This window comes from Balaenoptera physalus (assembly GCF_965194825.1).
Source record: "Balaenoptera physalus genome assembly, chromosome: 4".
Taxonomy (NCBI): Eukaryota; Metazoa; Chordata; class Mammalia; order Artiodactyla; family Balaenopteridae; genus Balaenoptera; species Balaenoptera physalus.
In genome coordinates this window covers 34653873-34672897 of record NC_138891.1, presented here as the reverse complement: position 1 = coordinate 34672897, position 19025 = coordinate 34653873, and the positions used below count along the sequence as shown (strand labels likewise).

General features: G+C 36.3%; 1 protein-coding gene across 9 annotated transcripts in view; it reads right to left on the bottom strand.

Annotated features, from left to right (window-relative positions):
- LOC309659718 (uncharacterized protein) overlaps nt 1-19025 on the bottom strand; it is a 131020-nt gene that overhangs the window by 44341 nt on the left and 67654 nt on the right. For 7 of the 9 annotated variants that reach the window (XM_082459709.1, XM_082459707.1, XM_082459702.1 and 4 more), the window contains one exon: nt 12224-12309. In XM_082459709.1, the coding sequence (XP_082315835.1) occupies nt 12224-12309 (86 nt within the window). Of the gene's footprint in view, nt 1-10899; nt 11956-12223; nt 12310-19025 lie in introns of those variants that run through there. The other 2 variants (XR_014262909.1, XM_082459708.1) reach the window with 1 other exon arrangement.

The following is a 19025-nucleotide window of genomic DNA, read 5'->3' as shown; positions in this document are numbered from 1 at the left end:
TTCAAAAGATGGCTGCTATGATTGCACTAGAACATCAGTTAAAGGTTCCAGTCTTGGGACCCAATAATACAGAAGCAAGTGGTCTCTTGCCACTCTTGATATCAATTTTATGATTCATAATTTAGTTTTACCATGGGTTAGGTGGAGAGCATTAACTTTCTAATCAACCTTTGCACCTAAGCCAAGAAGTTTGATTTTTGCAATTGTTTTGAACATAAAAATAATTACTTCGCAGGAATTGGCAAACTACGTCAAGTCCAGCTTTAGCTGGACTAAATCTGTTTTACATTTTTAAAGGATTGCAAACAAAGCAAACAAGGACTATGCCACCAAGACTATGTAGGCTTGCAAACCCTAAAATGTTTACTATCTGACTCTTTACAAAGTTTGTTTACCCCTGCTCTATGGGCTTATACAGCTTTCTAGGATCCTTGAATGAGAAGTACTGAATAATGTATTTTTATTCTTTATTATTTCAAGTCTCTATTGTAAATTACTTTCCTCTCCTCCAGCATTTGCAACCAGGGTTATATCCATTCATGCTTCAAGGATGCTATGTTTGTTAAAGTATAAAGGCAGCTCATTGTACGTCAACTGTTGTAAGATTTAAGACACTCATCATACTGTCTCTTGTAGTTTGGAGCTATGAGATTTGTATGTATATCTCTTCTTTCGATGCTCAACATTAGAGTCAGTTAATTACTGGAGCAACAGTTTGACCAAGGATAAAAAAAGTACATGGTGTTAGAGGGTCTGATTTGTACTCCAGCTTTCTGCTCAGATGTGTCACCTTGGCCAGTGTAGCCAAGTTCTCTCAGCTGTGGTTTACACACTAGCCATACAGTCTAGTAGCACCTTCCAGAATTGTGTGACTTAAATTAAGAACTCATAGTTAAAAGCATTTTCCTCAGTTTCTAATGCGAGGACTCTCAACAGTTATCAGTGGACTCTGAATCTGAGGTCAGAACAATGAATGTACATTCATGGATTTAACTCCAAGTTGGACCATAAAATAATAATACCTATAAAGTAATATACAGTAAGGAATTGATTCATTTTTTTCCATTCAGGTTAATCTGTACCATTTTCCTTATACCCCTTGCATTGGCTGAATTTTTTAGAGATGACAGATTTTATGACTTAGACGTGGTTGTCTGTATTCTGCACTAAGAGAATCTTTACCTCGAAAAGTTACTTATGTAAATGAGCCCAGTTATTAGGCACATTATTTTCAACTGAGAAACAAATTTATGAAGTGAATATTTAAGGGGACATATCAATGAATATTTGTGCAAATATATTGTTGATGTAGGGTTAATGAGTATCTCAGGAGGGTCTATTTCTTCATATATATATTTCTCCATATATATATGTGTGTGTGTATATATATATATATATATATTTTTTTTTTTTTTTTAACATGGCTTCATTTGGAAACATGCCCAGTAGCATGGTAGCTGTGATTGCTAGTGGCTTCCCAATATCTATTATCTCCCTTTCTTGTTAGTAACAGAATCCTTATTTTTAACCTTGGCACACTGGTACCCACTACACTTGCAGCTAGATATGATTATGGGACTAAGTTCTAATCAATGGGATGGTTGCAGAAAAGTTGAGTGCAGACTTCTAGGTAATCTCCTACAAGAGAATGGCTGTATCCTTCTTCTTTCTTTCCTCCATCTTGCTTCCTGGAATGAAGATATAGATGGCTGGAGCTCTAGCAGGCATATTGGAACATAAGGATGAGGATCACACCAAAGAAAAGGGAGTTCAGGGAACTACAAGGTCCCTGAGTTTCTGATGTTTTGAAAGTTTCCACAAAACCTATACTATCTCCCTCCAGACTTACTTTATGTGAGATGGAAGTTAACTTATATCTTTTTAGTTGCTATTATTTGTTTTATTTTCTGCCATAGATAGTAGAATCCAATCATGTCTAATATAGATACCAACAGATTTTATTCGTTCATGGTAAAAGGGAAACATCCATTCATTAAAAATGGGGGAGCTTATTGATTCTATAGCAAGGATCATGAATATGTATTTAAATTTGCATCTTGAAATTGTCTTCAAACACATCAAACCTACCACTAAATAAATAATTGTAAGATATGTGTGTGAATATATATATATAATATATATAATGACAAGGAAATATATATATATACATATATATGTATATATATAAAATCACTAGGATACAACCTTCTCTAGACCATTGTAACAAACAACTTGAAGTTCCAGTATTGCATCAGGTCTTGGGCAGAACTGATTAGCCAATCAGAGATCTTATGTCTGTGAAGCAAAAATAAACATCATCTAGGTACATTTCTTTAGCACAAACCAAATTTATTATAGAAAGAGGAAATTCTGCCAAAAATATATGGATTATAGTCTTTTGAAAGAAAAATTGTGTTTCCTGTTCTATTTGTATCTTGTTCCTTCATTTTCAACAGCACTTGTCAGGTGGTACTAATTCATTAACTTCTATCAATGAATAAAACTGCTATTTAACAATCAATGTATGTCTTCTACAAGTGATAAGGTGTAGTTGTGCCTCTGCAAATAAAACACCTTCACTGACCATATCATAATTTTAAATGTTTGTTAACTGTGAATTTTCACAAATTGACTAGGTGGAAAAATGTTAGACTCATATGTGAAATAAGAAAAAAATACACATGCATGTAGAAAAATGCCCAGCAATTTTTCATTTTTGAAAGTAATAATAGATTAAAAGTACAGATTACTTATAAACATATTAAAATAACTAACTGCCCTACAATTAACTCAAAGTATAAGCATTAGTCTCCTAAAATAGTAAGCAACTCTTCTTTAAATATCAGGAAACTGAAGGATAGAAAACTTAAAGTCACAGTAAGTAGATACTAGAGGTAGGATAAGAATCCGTATTTCTTTATTTCCAAACTGGTGCTCCCTTGGACATGCTGTAAGACATTTTAAAGATGATGAATTATGGATGGACGTCACGCTGTTGTTGACTCTTCTGAGCGAGAGATTTAAAATTTAATTCTAGCTTGTATAAAATTTTGGAATTAATTGTAGACATCTGCCACTTTCCTTGCTCTGTCCTTTAGCAGAAGAGATTATCACTAACCTTCTGTCATTCATGTTGCTATCACATTCTGCCTCCCACTGGGCTCCACTGCTCACTCATCAGAGCACATATATTACCTTCCTTCTGCCCAGAGGTGACAAATAATATGGAGTCAAATCAAACTCAAGGAAATAAGAACCCTGAAGTTTTAATGATACAGCTGGTTTTGGTATTTTAAATTCTCTGGTTCATTAATAAAAACCCTGCACTTGCTGCTACTATCCTAAAGCCGATAAATACTGGAAAAGTGCAAATACTTTTTTGAAATATCAATATTATCTACTAAATAAATTATTTACTAAGTAACCAATGATATTAAACCATGGAAAATGGAAAGAGAGAGAAGTTACTGGACAAAAATAAGTCACAGTGGAACTGTTCTGGCCAACTGGTTTGGGCCAAACTCAGAAAAAAACACTAAGGAAGTAATTTTATAAAGAGGAATGATGATCTGGACAACTCCTGGTATTTGTTTCTACCAGTAAAACCTTCTAGAATAAAGTCACATGATAGATGGCATCCAGTGGGAGATTGTAGCTACAAAGGGGGAGGAACAGAAGGCCAAGTTTTGGTTTTCTCTTTGCATCATCTCCCCATCCTCCTACAAAACTTCGTAATTGCATTCAGCCCTTTCTTGACTCCATTTCATCGTCACTATTTCTGTGTCTCTAGGCAATATATTTTCTTTTCTCAATGAGAAATAAAACTGTATTTGCTGCTTTGTTTTCAGATGGCCAATGTTATTAACCATGTGTTACTAGATGATGAGTGCTTAAGGTGAAGAGATTGTGTAGGTTATTGATTAGTGGAAGAAAAATAAAATGAGCTAATTGAGTGGTATTTGGAAAATCTGTCAGGATCTGCCTCCATGGAATGGCATAAAAAAACCAAAAGCTGGTAAGAGTTCACAAGTAAACGGGAGTCGAGTACTAGCAGTTTGACATATATGATGACAGTGGGTGGAAAAAAAACAAAAGGACTGATCCAAGAGGAAAAGTAATGTTACTGTTAATTATAAATCATGCACAGACACTTCATTCAGGAAAAACTGTACCATAGGACACAGCTACAATCGTTGTTATTAGAAGTGTGTCTTTGTGCATTCATATCAGTCTTAGGAAGAGACAATAAGCTGATTGTGAGAACGGAATAGGAGCCAAGTTTTATGACAGAGTTCCAGAGAGGGAAATTTGTTAATGCCTTCTGGCAAGATAGAGAGGGTTCAGAAGGCAAAGTGTTTCTTAAAGAAGAAAGTGGAGAACTCAGAAAGGAAAAGTTGAATGACAACTTCACCTCCCTGGTCTTCAGAAATTACGTACAATTGCTGACCTCAGAGTACTAGAGGAAGCAAAACTCAGACCTACAGCCCGGAGAAGCAAGTATAAAGCTCAGAATGTTTAGGAGAATTACTGGCCAAAGAGTCTGGAGAGATGGGAGAATGAGAGTAACAGTATTGAGCGCAGGTCACATAGAGTAAAGCCTTGGCCCCAGCATTCAGACATTGCAGAGTTGTAGGGAGTTCCTGGTTTTCTGTGTCATTCACATAATTAATACTTGTTACATTTTTAGTCTACTTTCCTCCAGTTGTATTCTAACGGGTAGAAGTGGCAACTGCCCACTGTAGCGCCTCTTCGGAGATTGCTTGGGGTCTTCAAGTTCAGTGAAGCACTGGACTTTCCATCACTCAACTCAAGACTCTTGAGGAATATCAACACCATGGTTACTATCATCAAGTATGAATAAGTCATACTCTCCAAACTCAGGAGTATAAGAAATATAATATTCTTTCTTTTCTAAAGCTCCACTTAGTTTTTTTATTTCAATTGCCTCTTTTGTCTGACTGGCAGGGGGAGAGAGGAATAAAACTCAGACTATAACCTTAATGTTACAAGATGTCCTTCACTCTCATTTATCCACAAATCTGTGATATTTGCAATGCTTAGGTGGCTGGGGTGCAGGGAGTCCATTCAGCCACTGGTTATCCATAGGTCCTTGGTTACTCTGCCCCAGTCTTCTTGTTACTCACCCCATCCTTGGTTACCCTGCTCCATCATTGGTTAAATTAACTCATAAAGACCTTCACATACCTCAGTTCCCTGCCATTTCTGTGCCACTGCTGAGGGCATAGGCATCTTTGCCAAAGTTGCCTATGGTCCTACCTGCCCTAGCACATACCCAATCACTCCTCTCTCAAGTCAGGTTACTTTCTGTTGGCATTGAACCAAAGAGCACCAGACATGTTTGGTCTGAAGAGCCATCAAACTATTATATCTCACCCCTCCTTTTTCCCACTCCAACTCTACCGTATTTTTTCAGATAACCACTAATCCTCTTAAAAGTTGTTCTAGAGTAGTAAACAGCATAATCTCCTGAATGGTTTTGGCTGTGCTCCAGGTGCAAAGAAGACATAAGTTGGCAAACTGCTTGAAATGGGGTGGGGGAGGAGAGGGGAAGATAGGAAGAAAAACAACAAATTAACATCATGAAATATTATTTAGCTTCATGTTTATTTTTTAGATATCAGATAGTCCAATAAGAAGCATGATTTGTGTTTGCCTAAATCATTGTCATTACTCAAGCATCACTGGGCTGACAACCCAATGACTTACTTCCCTTTCAAATGCCAATGTTAAAGATACTTTAAAACACTTAAGTAGGTGGTTGTTACTGATCGCAATAAGCATTCTGCTGTAGATTGAAACATCATGAGATTCAAAAGAGAAGAAAGAAAAAACTTACTGCAGGATTCCTCCAGGATTTATTGTTTTCATGCAACTTGGAGGTCTTTGGTAATGATGAATTTATGATCCATATTACATATTTTAAAATAATCTGCAGCTCCCTGAATACATTTAATCTCAAACATATTTCCTTTCGGTTATATGATAGACGAAAATTTCAGAATCTTTTTGTTGAGTTTACATCTTATGCTTCAGGATGTTTTGGCTGGGTGACTTGATATTTGAGGAATTTTTTCTGTGAAACAGCATGTTGAATTTTAAAGTGAAAAAATGAATAAAGAATGCCATTCTTGTGCCCCTAGAATCCACCAAAATGGGATTTGATTAATTTTCTTTGTTAATTTTATCTATTTCCTGAAGTTGTCTTTTTTAGTGAAAGCTCTACTCCAGTTAAGAGCTTCGTATCTATTGAGAATGTGAAATCTTACTCAGATATGCAAAAAGATATGTTCAAGAATGTTTGCCAAAATTGTTTACAGTAATAGTTGAAAATAATTTAAATGTCATCTTGAAGAAGAGACAAAATGTTATATGACAGTGATAGAATACAAGTTAACAGAATTAGCAAAACCTATCTATCATGAATAAATTTCAAAACATAAGTTTGAGTTATAAATTAAGCTAAGTGAGATGTAACATAATGCCATTTATGCAAATTACAAATACCATACTATTCATGGACATGTACATGAGTGTGTATACATGTGTATATATGTATTTATAAATATACATTATGTATTATATATGTGTGTTATACACATGTACACATTTGTGAGATATATATCACACACATATATAGACACATAATTATTATATATGTATAATAGCTAATCTATACACATATATTGATATATATCACATAATACACAATATATATTTTATATAAACATATATACAGATATATACATTATATATGTATACATATGTATATATATGTAGAAGAACCCATAATAAAAACATTTATCTGTGGAGAGAAAAGATCGAAATTAGATTAGGAATGTGAGCCTAAGGGGAAATTAATAAAATTAAAAATTAAATTAAATATGGGCAATGCATAGACTCCTTCAAGTCAGATGTCAAATTCAAATGTCACCTTTCTCAATGAGGCTTACTTTGTCCACTCCAACTCCTGATCCCCTTAATTTGCTTTCATTACTCGTTTCTCATATCATCTAACATGATGATCAATTAGAATCTTGGCAGAAAGCAAAATATCTCAAGAGACTAATGAAAGGACTGATTGCGGAATTGTGGTCAAGGTTAAGAGAACTGATAAGGAATGCTGAGACACCTAGAGACCTGAAGACGGAGCAGAGGGCGAAAGTGGTTTATTGGAATCCAGAGAGAGTTAGAGCCTTGCAAGAGGAAGACACCCAAGAGGAGGTGTAGCTGGGCAGGGACACAGCTTTTGCCAGAAATGCAGCCCAAAGTAGGGAGGAAGTGGGGAAGAAGTAACCTGACATACACCTCACATTGGCCCAACTCAACCAGAAGCCAACTGGCAAGGGAGCCTGGGTGCTGTTCATAGGGCAGAGAATGGATTTGGAGAGGAGTGGGGAAAACAGAATAACCAGGATATGTCATATAAAAATATTTAATAAATAGAAAATAAATGAATAAATTTATAATAAAATGTGTTTATATTATACATTTTTTTATTTATTATCTGTCTCTCCCTGCTAGAATATAAGTTCCAAGAGGCAAGGATCATTGTTTTATTCACTGATGTATCCCAAGTGCCTAGTGAGTGCCAGGTATGAATAGGTCATCAATAAATAATTGTTAAATGAATGGTATGCCACTAATTAAGGATTATGTTTAATATACTTCTTGGAACCTGAGATAGAATAAGAAAAGATGATTAGTTTTGGGTCAATTAGACCTCAGAAAATAGTGATTTTTATAATTATGGGGAAATTTTTCTGCGTTGAATCAATTAATTTTTATATTTTATAGTTAGATGCAGCACAAATGGAGTTAATAAATTACCTTAAGATTCCAGACTAATACATCTGTACCTAAATCTTACAGATATGTGAAAGGCTGAGCTTCCTGCATATCCAGATCCTGTCTTCTGCAGACAACCCTATGTAAAGAATAGGCATTGGAGCAAGTCCTTGTCAGTGATTTCAGCGATCATAGTGACTAAATCCAAACGAAAGCATACAAAGGTTATGCTGTAGGAAAACACTTCAGAATGATTCCTCCATATCTTGAGGTCAGCTAACAACCCATCAGTTCACTGGCCGCCCCTCATTTCCCTTCCTTTTTTAGCTAGTCAGCATTCATCTCTAGTAAACTTCCAAGTTCTTAGGAAGTGTTAACGACCAAGAATTATTTTAGAGGATTGCCTCTTATGAAAGATGTTCCTGACATGAATTCCCATCCCAAGGGCAGATGATGTCCAAACCCCTTATAATATGTCCTTGATGGTTACTGTTCTAAACACTCAGATACCACAAGAATCAGATTATGCTGCTTGAAGCATGGCTTTACATACTTAATATTACAATGAAGTATTTTGCCTAGCACCTTAATAAACTAAACTGCATGAGGCCTTAATGAGGTGAAGTGTGTCCAGTGACTTTCAACTCTGGTCTTGAAAGCTTTTAAGTACTAAAATAATTTGCATATTGTCTCATCCGCCCATATTTGAACAGTTTATTGAGTAACGGGATAATTTTAGATTGCTCGGAAAAAATGTCAACTTAATCGTTGAGGGAAAGGCGATGGGATTGCTGTCTGTGGTGGTTTTTTATAGACGGTCTTAGAATTCCTTGACAGTCCTCCCATTGAGAGATGGAGGCTCTGTCTCTCCCCTTGGTCCTGTGTTCTGTGACTGTTTGACAAATAAAGGACAGCATAAGTGACACTGTGCCAGCTTCTGGCTCCAAAGACTTAAGAAACTGGTAGCTCCTACTACCTGAGTTTTGGGCTAGTAGTGGCTCTTCACACCCAGCCACCCTCCTCTGAGGAAGCCTACCAGGCACATGGGAGAGGCCACGTGCACACATTCTAGTTGACAACCCTAGCTAAGATCCTGGCCAACAGCCAGCATCAACCCCCAGACATATGAGTGAATGAGACTTCGGATGATTCCAACCTCCAGCCATTGAGTCATTGTAACCTTTCAGCCACCAGAGCTGGCAGTGCATGAGCTCTGACCAAATTGCAGACTCATGAGCAACATGAGTAATCGTTGTTTTTGTCCAACGATTTTGGGGTAGTTTGTTCCACAGCAATAGATAATCAGAGCACTATTCCAGCTTCTCGATGGCTACAGAAATCTTACTCAGCATATCTCCCACTTGTGGATATCGGAATATTAAGTTAGAAAAGTTTTGCTCTGTGTCCTTCAGTATACAAACTGAAAGAAGCTGTAAATTTCTTTTTAGATTAATAAATTTCAGGTTTGGTTAATCGAAGCATTTTGTGAATTAACATACTTAAGATAAAATGAGAGCAAAATTATCTAAAATGCTTTTCTGAACCATTGACCTGGTCTAAAGAGAATCTAAGGATTTTTAAGAATCCATATTTTCAGCCATTCTAAAACCATCTTCCTCCTTCTTTCTCAGAGAGAAACCTTTCATTCACTCAGCTCCCTCCACCCCCACCTTGGCCTGCATAGACTGCCACTTTAATGACCATCTGGTTTTCTTCAAGTACCATCACCATATTTTCTTCCTTCACATCCCACTTCTAAAAAGTATGTTTGTCTTGTATCCATGTCTGCTTTGTTAGTTCCCAGTCAGTACTCATTTCTGGCTTGATGCCAAAGTTGATTAGCTAAAATCATTTAATTTAGTAAAGATTGTTCATTGTCAGGAAGACTAGGTTTTTCTAGCATCTTGACATTAGAATATCTAGTATTTATTTAGGTTAAGTATTTGCTGTCTGGCTTTTCTGTATTTACTTCAGTTTCTTCTCTGTTTGTAGCTTTCCTGGACTTACAGAAACCAAGAAAATTAAAATAAGGGCCTAATTAATGAAAGCAGATCAAACCATCAAGGTGTATAATTTGTTATGACAAGTTCTAACCTCTTTTGTACACAAAATTCTAAAAAATGAAAGGGAACTAGCAAACATTTCAGTTTTCAGCTAAGTACTTATTGTCCTTGGAAGAAAAAATTGAATATGTGAGTCTATACTGAATTATTTTCATACTTAACATTTTTATTTGTATTTTATTTTTAAAATTTATTTATTGAAGTATAGTTTGATTTCCGATGTGTTAATTTCTGCTATACAGCAAAATGATTCAGTTATACATAGATATATTCTTTTCCATTATGGTTTATTACACAACACTGAATATAGTTCCCTGTGCTATACAGTAGGACCTTGTTGTTTATCCACTCTATATATGCTAGTTTGCATCTGCTAATCCCAGACTCCCAATTCATCCCTCCCCACCCTCCATTCCAGCAACCACAAGTCTGTTCTCTGTATTTGTGAGTCTGTTTCTGCTTCATAGATAAGTTCATTTGTGTCATATTTTAGGTTCCACATATAAGTGATATCATATGGTATTTGTCTTTCTCTGACTTACTTCTCTTAGTATGATAATCTCTAGGTCCATCCATGTTGCTGCAAATGGCATTATTTCATTCTTTTTTATGGCTGGGTAGTATTCCTTTGTGTGTGTGTGTGTGTGTGTGTATATATATATATATATATATATATATATATATATATATATACACCACATCTTTATCCATTTATCTGATGATGAACATTTAGGCTGTTTCCACGTCTTCGGTATTGTGAGTAGTGCTGCTATGAACATAGGGGGTGCATGTATCATTTCAAATTATAGTTTTGTCCAGATATATGCTCAGGAGTGGGATTGCAGGATCATATGGTAACTCTATTTTTAGTTTTTTGAAGAACCTCCATGATGTTTTCCATAGTGGCTGCAGCAATTTACATTCCCACCAACAGTGTAAGAGGGTTCCCTTTTCTCCAAACCGTCTCCAGCATTTGTTATTTGTAGACTTTTTTTAATTTTAATTTTTAATTTTTTAACATCTTTATTAGAGTATAATTGTTTTACAATGGTGTGTCAGTTTCTGCTTTATAACAAAGTGAATCAGTTATACATATACATATGTCTCCATATCTCTTCCCTCTTTCATCTCCCTCCCTCCCACCCTCCCTATCCCACCCCTCTAGGTGGTCACAAAGCACAGAGCTGATCTCCCTGTGCTATGCAGCTGCTTCCCACTAGCTATCTATTTTACGTTTGGTAGTGTATATATCTCCATGCCACTCTCTCACTTTGTCCCAGCTTAGCCTTCCCCCTCCCCGTATCCTCAAGTCCATGCTCTAGTAGGTCTGCATCTTTATTCCCGTCTTGCCACTAGGTTTTTCTGACCATTTTCTTTTTTATTTTAATGTTTTTATTTTATTTATTTATTTATTTATTTTTTGTATACTTTTTAATGATGGCCATTCTGACTGGTGTGAGGTGGTACCTCATTGTAGTTTTGATTTGCATTTCTCTAATAATTAACGATGATGAGTATCTTTTCATGTGCCTATTGGCCATCTGTATATCTTCTTTGGAGAAATGTCTATTTAGGTCTTCTGCCCATTTTTTGATTGGGTTATTTTTTGTTGTTGTTGTTATTGAGTTGTATGAGCTGTTTGTATATTTTGGAAATTAAGCCCTTGTCAATCGCATCATTTGCAAATATTTTCTGCCAGTCCGTAATTTGTCTTTTTGTTTTGTTTATGGTTTCCTTTGCTGTGCAAAAGCTTATAAGTTTGATTAGGTCCCATTTGTTTATTTTTGCTTTTATTTCTATTGCCTTGGGATACTGACCTAAGAAAACATTGGTACGATTTATGTCCAAGAATGTTTTGCCTATGTTCTCTTCTAGGAGTTTTATGCTGTCATGTCTTAAATTTGTCTTTAAGCCGTTTTGAGTTTATTTTTGTGCATGGTGTGAGGGTTTGTTCTAACTTCATTGATTTACGTGCAGCTGTCCCAACTTTCCCAACACCAAAAAGTATGGAATGCTTCACAAATTTGTGTGTCATCCTTGCGCAGGGGCCATTCTTCTCTGTATCGTTCCAATTTTAATGTATGTGCTGTGAAAGCAAGCATGGCATTTATATTTTTAGATGTTTGTAACGGGTTACTTAATTTAAAAACATCAATTTAAGTCAATTATGTAAATAATTTGCATGCTATATTCTTTTCTAAAATTTTGTTTACTCTTTTTAAAAAAAATCCAAAAACATATTTTAGAAAGTCCAAACAATAAAAAAGCATGATTTTAACAGAAAAAGTTCTTCTGATCCACTAACTCCCACCTCCCCCATGGAATACTTTCCAATTTGTCATTCTTATTCCTACCTGGTGCCCAGGAAAACACCTGCCGAATTTGGTCTTCACTGTGGGAAAATTCATGAATCATTTTTACATCACTCCTTTGACAGTTCCTAATAAAACAGACATGACAATTAGAATCAATCTAAAGAAGTTTATTTTAGAATTACATACTTTGTAATCCATAAAGCTAAGTGTCATCTCTGAAGGCGGAATTGAATCTTGTGTCTTTCCTAATGTAATAGTCCACAGAATGATTTTTTTAAGATTTGTTTTGCAGTAAGCTTGAAAATATTTTTAAATATAAATTATGTCTTCATATTCATTATCTTAAATTGTCTAAAAAATTTATTTCGAAGAAATGAGCACAATTTTACACGATAAAATGGGGCCTCAAAAATTTAAGCAAATCTTCAAAATATGTAAATAAAAAGTAGAAATGACAAGAACCCAGAGCTTCATTGCTCTCCTAAGACTGCACTGCTGAGCTGACAGCGATTAAGTAAAAGTTATCATTGGACAACTCAGGTAACTGCAGTGTAAATAACATTGCTCCCATTCTGTCTGTTGTAATTAAATGCTGCTTGTTATTCACAGAGTAAAACCTGTGCCCTATTGAACTCTTCTCCCAAAGAAATAAGAGACAAATTGAAGGATCACCTAAATTCACATTTTGTCACAAGTAACTTCCGTTGTAATTTAACCCATAAACTTACATTTCAGGTTTTCCAATAGGTGATATAAAAAAGAAAAAAAAATTTACCAGAATGACATTTTTATCACAACTGAAACTTGATGTGATTCCTATAATCTTATCAGCTCTTAGAGCATCTCTTAAAGGAACAGAGGCCTTATTCTTAGTTGAGTGTACACCATCTTGCAGGGGAAAACACTGGGCCATGGTGTATTGTACTTGTTTGCTTAGCAAACTTTTATCGAGTACCTGTTATATGACAGGCACTGTTACAGGCACTGAGGATACAGCAGGCAACAAACTAGATCTAGCCTCAGCTCTCATGAAGGCAAGCAGATAGTGCAGGAGTCCCCAGCCCCCAGGCCTTGGACTGGTACTGGTCTGCAGCCTGTTAGGACCCGGGAAGCACAGCAGGAGGTGAGCAGCGGGTGAGCGAGTGAAGCTTCATCTGCCGCTCCCCAGCGCTCGCATTACCACCTGAACCATCCTCCCGCCCTCCCGTCTGTGGAAAAATTGTCTTCCATGAAAGCGGCCCCTGGTGCCAAAAAGGTTGGGGACCGTTGAGATAGTGGACACCCAAGTCAACAAACATGATAATCATAGACAGTAAGATAATTATGGATATGAATAAATATGGATAGTCAGAAAATAGGGTGATGACATAGGGTGGGGAGGACTTGGATGTGGGTATATTGGGGAAGACCTCTCTGGAAGTGAAAGCAGAACAATGTTCTGGAGGAAGGTGAGCCCCAGCCCTGAAAAGAGTAGTGGGGAGCACGCAGGCAGAGCTAATCCAGACCTTATATTGGACACACGAATGTTCCGTAATCATCTCAGAGTCCACATCTTTAAATTTGAGTGCATTGTTTTTCTTTCTATTTTCCAGAAACTAGTTTTCTTTGCCAACTATCTCATTTTCTGTCATCAATCCTCTAATTCACTTACAGAGAACAGAAGGAGTTGATCAATATACTGATGGCAGCAAACTGCCCTGGTTTGCTGGTTAGCTCGGAGGTAAATTCAGTTACTGAAAATTAACTTTCCCTAGCAAAAAAGCGTAAAGGAACTACAGAGAAAATTATTGGTAGAATAGACTTTCTGGCTACTGTTACAGAAGGAACTGATCAGGTTGGGACTCAAGAGAAAGATAATCTAAATCAGACAGAATTAGGATGTCAAAAGAAGATTATCTAGGTTATTAACAAAGACCATGCAATAAGGTGTTTTAGAATAATCTTATACTGGCACAAAAACAGAAATGTAGATCAATGGAACAGGATAGAAAGCCCAGAGATAAACCTACGCACCTATGGTCAACTAATCTATGACAAAGGAGGCAAGGATATACAATGGAGAAAGGACAGTCTCTTCAACAAGTGGTGCTGGGAAAACTGGACAGCTACATGTAAAAGAATGAAATTAGAACACTCCCTAACACCATTCACTAAAATAAACTCAAAATGGATTAGAGACCTAAATGTAAGACTGGACACTATAAAACTCTTAGAGGAAAACACAGGAAGAACACTCTTTGACATAAATCACAGCAAGAGCTTTTTTGAACCACCTTCTAGAGTAATGGAAATAAAAACAAAAATAAACAAATGGGACCTAATGAAACTTAAAAGCTTTTGCAAAGCAAAGGAAACTGCAATCAAGATGAAAAGACAACCCTCAGAATGGGAGAAAATATTTGCAAATGAATCAACGGACAAAGGATTTATCTCCAAAATGTATAAACAGCTCATACAGCTCAATATTAAAAAAACAACAGCCCAATCAAAAAATGGGCAGAAGGGGCTTCCCTGGTGGCGCAGTGGTTGGGAGTCCGCCTGCCAATGCGGGGGACACGGGTTCGAGCCCTGGTCTGGGAGGATCCCGCATGCCGCGGAGCGGCTGGGCATGTGAGCCACAACTGCTGAGCCTGCGCGTCTGGAGCCTGTGCTCCGCAACAAGAGAGGCCGCGATGGCGAGAGGCCCGCGCACCGCGATGAGGAGTGGCCCCCGCTTGCCACAACTAGAGAAAGTCCTTGCACAGAAACGAAGACCCAACACAGCCAAAAAAAAAAAAAAAAAAAAAAATGGGCAGAAGACTTAAATAGACATTTCTCCAAAGAAGACATACAGATGGCCAAGAAGCACATGAAAAGATGCTCAACATCACTAATTATTAGAGAAATGCAAATCAAAACTACAATGAGTTTTCACCTCACACCAATTAGAATGGGCATCATCAGAAAATCAACAGACAACAAATGCTGGAGAGGATGTGGAGAAAAGGGAACCCTCTTGCACTGTTGATGGGAATGTAAATTGATACAGCCATTATGGAGAACAGATGGAGGTTCCTTAAAAAACTAAAAATAGAATTACCATATGACCCAGCAATCCCACTACTGGGCATATACCCTGAGAAAATCATAATTCAAAAAGACACATGCACCCCAATGTTCATTGCAGCACTGTTTACAATAGCCAGGTCATGGAAGCAACCTAAATGCCCATCGACAGACGAATGGATAAAGAAGTTGTGGTACATATATACAATGGCATATTACTCAGCCATAAAAAGGAACGAAATTGGGTCACTTGTAGAGACGTGGATGGATCTAGAGACTGTCATACAGAGTGAAGTAAATCAGAAAAGGAAAAACAAATATATATTAACGCATATATGTGGAACCTAGAAAAATGGTACAGATGAACTGGTTTGCAGGGCAGAAATAGAGACACAGATGTAGAGAACAAACGTATGGACACCAGGGGGGGAAAGTGGCAGGGGAGGGGTGGTGGTGGGATGAATTGGGAGATTGGAATTGACATATATACACTAATATGTATAAAATAGATAACTAATAAGAAAAACAAAAAATAAAAAAGAATAATCTTAGACCCATAGTACAAGTTAAGCTATCATATATATTTCTAGTTATATTTACATGTATTATGTGAAATTAATAATTGCTAAGTTAATATACAAATGAAATTGTCCATTAAGAAACCTATACGCAGTTCATACATGGTGTTGATTTAGGCTTTTTCTTGTTTTTTTTAAATTTATTTTCTTTATTTCATATAAAGTGTAAGTCATATCTTAAAGCTTGATGATAAAAATTCAATTTAAAAATTTTAGATGGATTCGGTACTGTTGTGAGCCCAATAGTCCATGGATCCCACCATCCATGATGCTAATTTTGACCCTCTGCTTAAGTTATGAAATTCTGAATGTAATCTGTGTGATTTCTAAGGTATTTTTAAAAATCTAATTTTTCATACACCTAATGATTTTAATACCAATTGTTAATTCTTGCCTGACCCAGTATTTTCATCAGGGTTTGTGAAAGTTTTGCTTCTAACATATTATTCCTTCTACATATATTAGTTGTCCTTCTTTTTTTCCTTCCTTTCACAAATAGTCTCTTTCATCATCTCTCCCTAGAATTACAAAGCAGCATCGTTTCTTCTAGGGAACATTCCTAGACCACCAGGTTGGGCTAAGTGTCCCGTATCTAAACTCTCTTAGCCCTCTACACAAAGCCATTTACTAGTCCCTTACCAAAGCATATCAAGATAAGGCTGCAAGCACTTCAAAGGCAGGGCCAGAGTATTATCATTCATTGTGTGTATAATGTTCCTGACGCCTTGTGGGACCTTAGTACATGATAACCTGAAACAAACTACTTTCACTCAGCTAGCAATGCAGTCTCTGTTTCTACGTTCTAAAGAGAAATATGTGTTCACTGAGACTTCCTAGAAGAAAACTTGGAAGAATTCCTTTAAAATCATGGAGTGGGGAAGGCCTGTCTGAAGTATGGCTCAAAATTCAGAAGACAGGAAAGAAGAGATTGATGGATTTTATGCCACATACACACACACACACACACACACACACACACACACACACACACACACACTAACTTTTACATTACAATAAATGGGAAGCAGCCGCATAGCACAGGGAGATCAGCTCTGTGCTTTGTGACCACCTAGAGGGGTGGGATAGGGAGGGTGGGAGGGAGACGCAAGAGGGAGGAGATATGGGGATATATGTATATGTATAGCTGGTTCACTTTGTTATAAAGCAGAAACTAACACACCATTGTAAAGCAATTATACTCCAATAAAGATGTTTAAAAAAAAAAACCCTGGGGAAAATATTTGCATCTCATACTCCAGACAAAAAATGAATTTCCCTAGTTTATGAAGCAGTCCTAGAAAGTGAAAAGAAAAGATCTATGAATACAATAGAAAATAGGCAAAAGACATGGACGGACAGTTCACAGAACATAAAATTCAAATGGCCCTCAATCTTACGAAAAGATCTTCAAAAAAGCATTTACCGATAAAAAGAGAAATATGAAATTCACACTGCAGTCTCATTTCTTACCTATCAGATTGGCAAAAATCCACAAATCTGAGAACATACTCTATTGTCACATTGGTGGAGAAAGGATTACTATATATTCCTGGTAGAAATGCAAAATGGTACAACCTCTATAGAAGGAAAACTGGCAATATTTACTAGATCTGAAGACGTATCTACCTTTGACTCAGTCATCTCACTTCTGGGAGTTTATTCCATAAATATATCTACACATGTATGGAACCAGTTACATAAATTACAGCACATCCACACAATGGACTATTATGCAACCACAAGAAAGAATGATGAGGACCTCTAGTGACTGATACAGGATGATCTCCAGGATAGACTGCTAATGAAAAGAGTAGGGTGTGAGTATAAAGAGTGTAAGAGGGAGGAAAGGACTATATATATTTATATTTTCTTGTGTTAAAGAATCGTGCAAGGACAAACAGGAAGCTAATAGAATCATTGCCTAGAATGAGTAGAGGAAAGAATGAGAAGAAAAGGCAGTGACAGAGGCAAGATTTCTCTGTGTGTACTTTATTGTTTTGACTTGTGAATCATTCATGTAAATGTAACTATTAAAAATTATTTGTTAAAAAAGCACTGCCTTTCCAAAAAGAACAGGGCTACGAATATTAGTTTTGTGTATACACCTTCTATTTATTTTTATTCAGATAAGATTACAGTTATATATGCAGAAATAAATGTCACAATATGTGAATGTACAAAGAAGAGAGCTTGATATAGTGGGAAAAGCATAATTTTAGAACCAGAGAGATCAGGATTCAAATTATAGCTCTACCATATAATTAGGGATTTGATCTTGGTTTCTTTCATTTATTTTCTTCTTTAAAATGAGGCTAATGACGTCAGCCTTCTAAAGCTCTTGTAAGGGTTAGTTGAAAGAAGGTGTGTAAGAGTCCAAGTACATCATCTAGCTCACCATTCACACAGCTAACAGATGTAGGGTCTGGAATTTGACCAAGCTGTCTGCTTTTTAGAAGCTCTCTTCCTTGCGTACACTCACATACCGTGACAGTTATGAATCAAGAATAATTCTCTTCCCTTCTGGTCATCCTAACCACTCCTTGGAAATTTAGCCAAGATCTTACTTCATGAAGATTTCTAGGGATTCTATTTCATTTATGGTTAGTACTACAAACTTTATGAGTTTCATATTTTATATATTCATTTTTTGTCTCCTAAGAACCCTAGATTTTAAAAATTCATTCCTGTATTTTAAAACAATAACTAAGCACATAATAAATGCTCAATAAAATTTTGTTGGTCTTGTTTTGTTTCTGTATGTGACAGAAAGCCTAAATATTAAGTGGCAAAGCCTAATCTAAGTCTAGAGTACCAATTGTTTCAGTTTTTGATCTGTACAACCTTTAATTAATGCCTTTTTGCAGACTGCTAAATGCATTTCTCTTATATCTAATACTTGCAGGTGTTAAGATTATTTTTAATGAAAAAGTAGTGTGCTCAGGAATAAAATAAGGTAATAATAATAAAATAATAATAATAAAAATAAGAAATGCTTAGATTTGGGGAATTCCCTGGTGGTCCAGTGGTTAGGACTTTGTGCTTTCACTGCCGAGTTCGCAGGTTCAGTCCCTGGTCAGGGAACTTAGATCCTGCAAGCCACGCGGCGTGGCCAAAAAAATTAAGAAAAAAAAAAAGAAGAAGAAATGCATATATTTGGAGCACAATATCATTCAAATATTTTCCATTCTGGTGTTTTATAATATTATTATAAGTCAGGT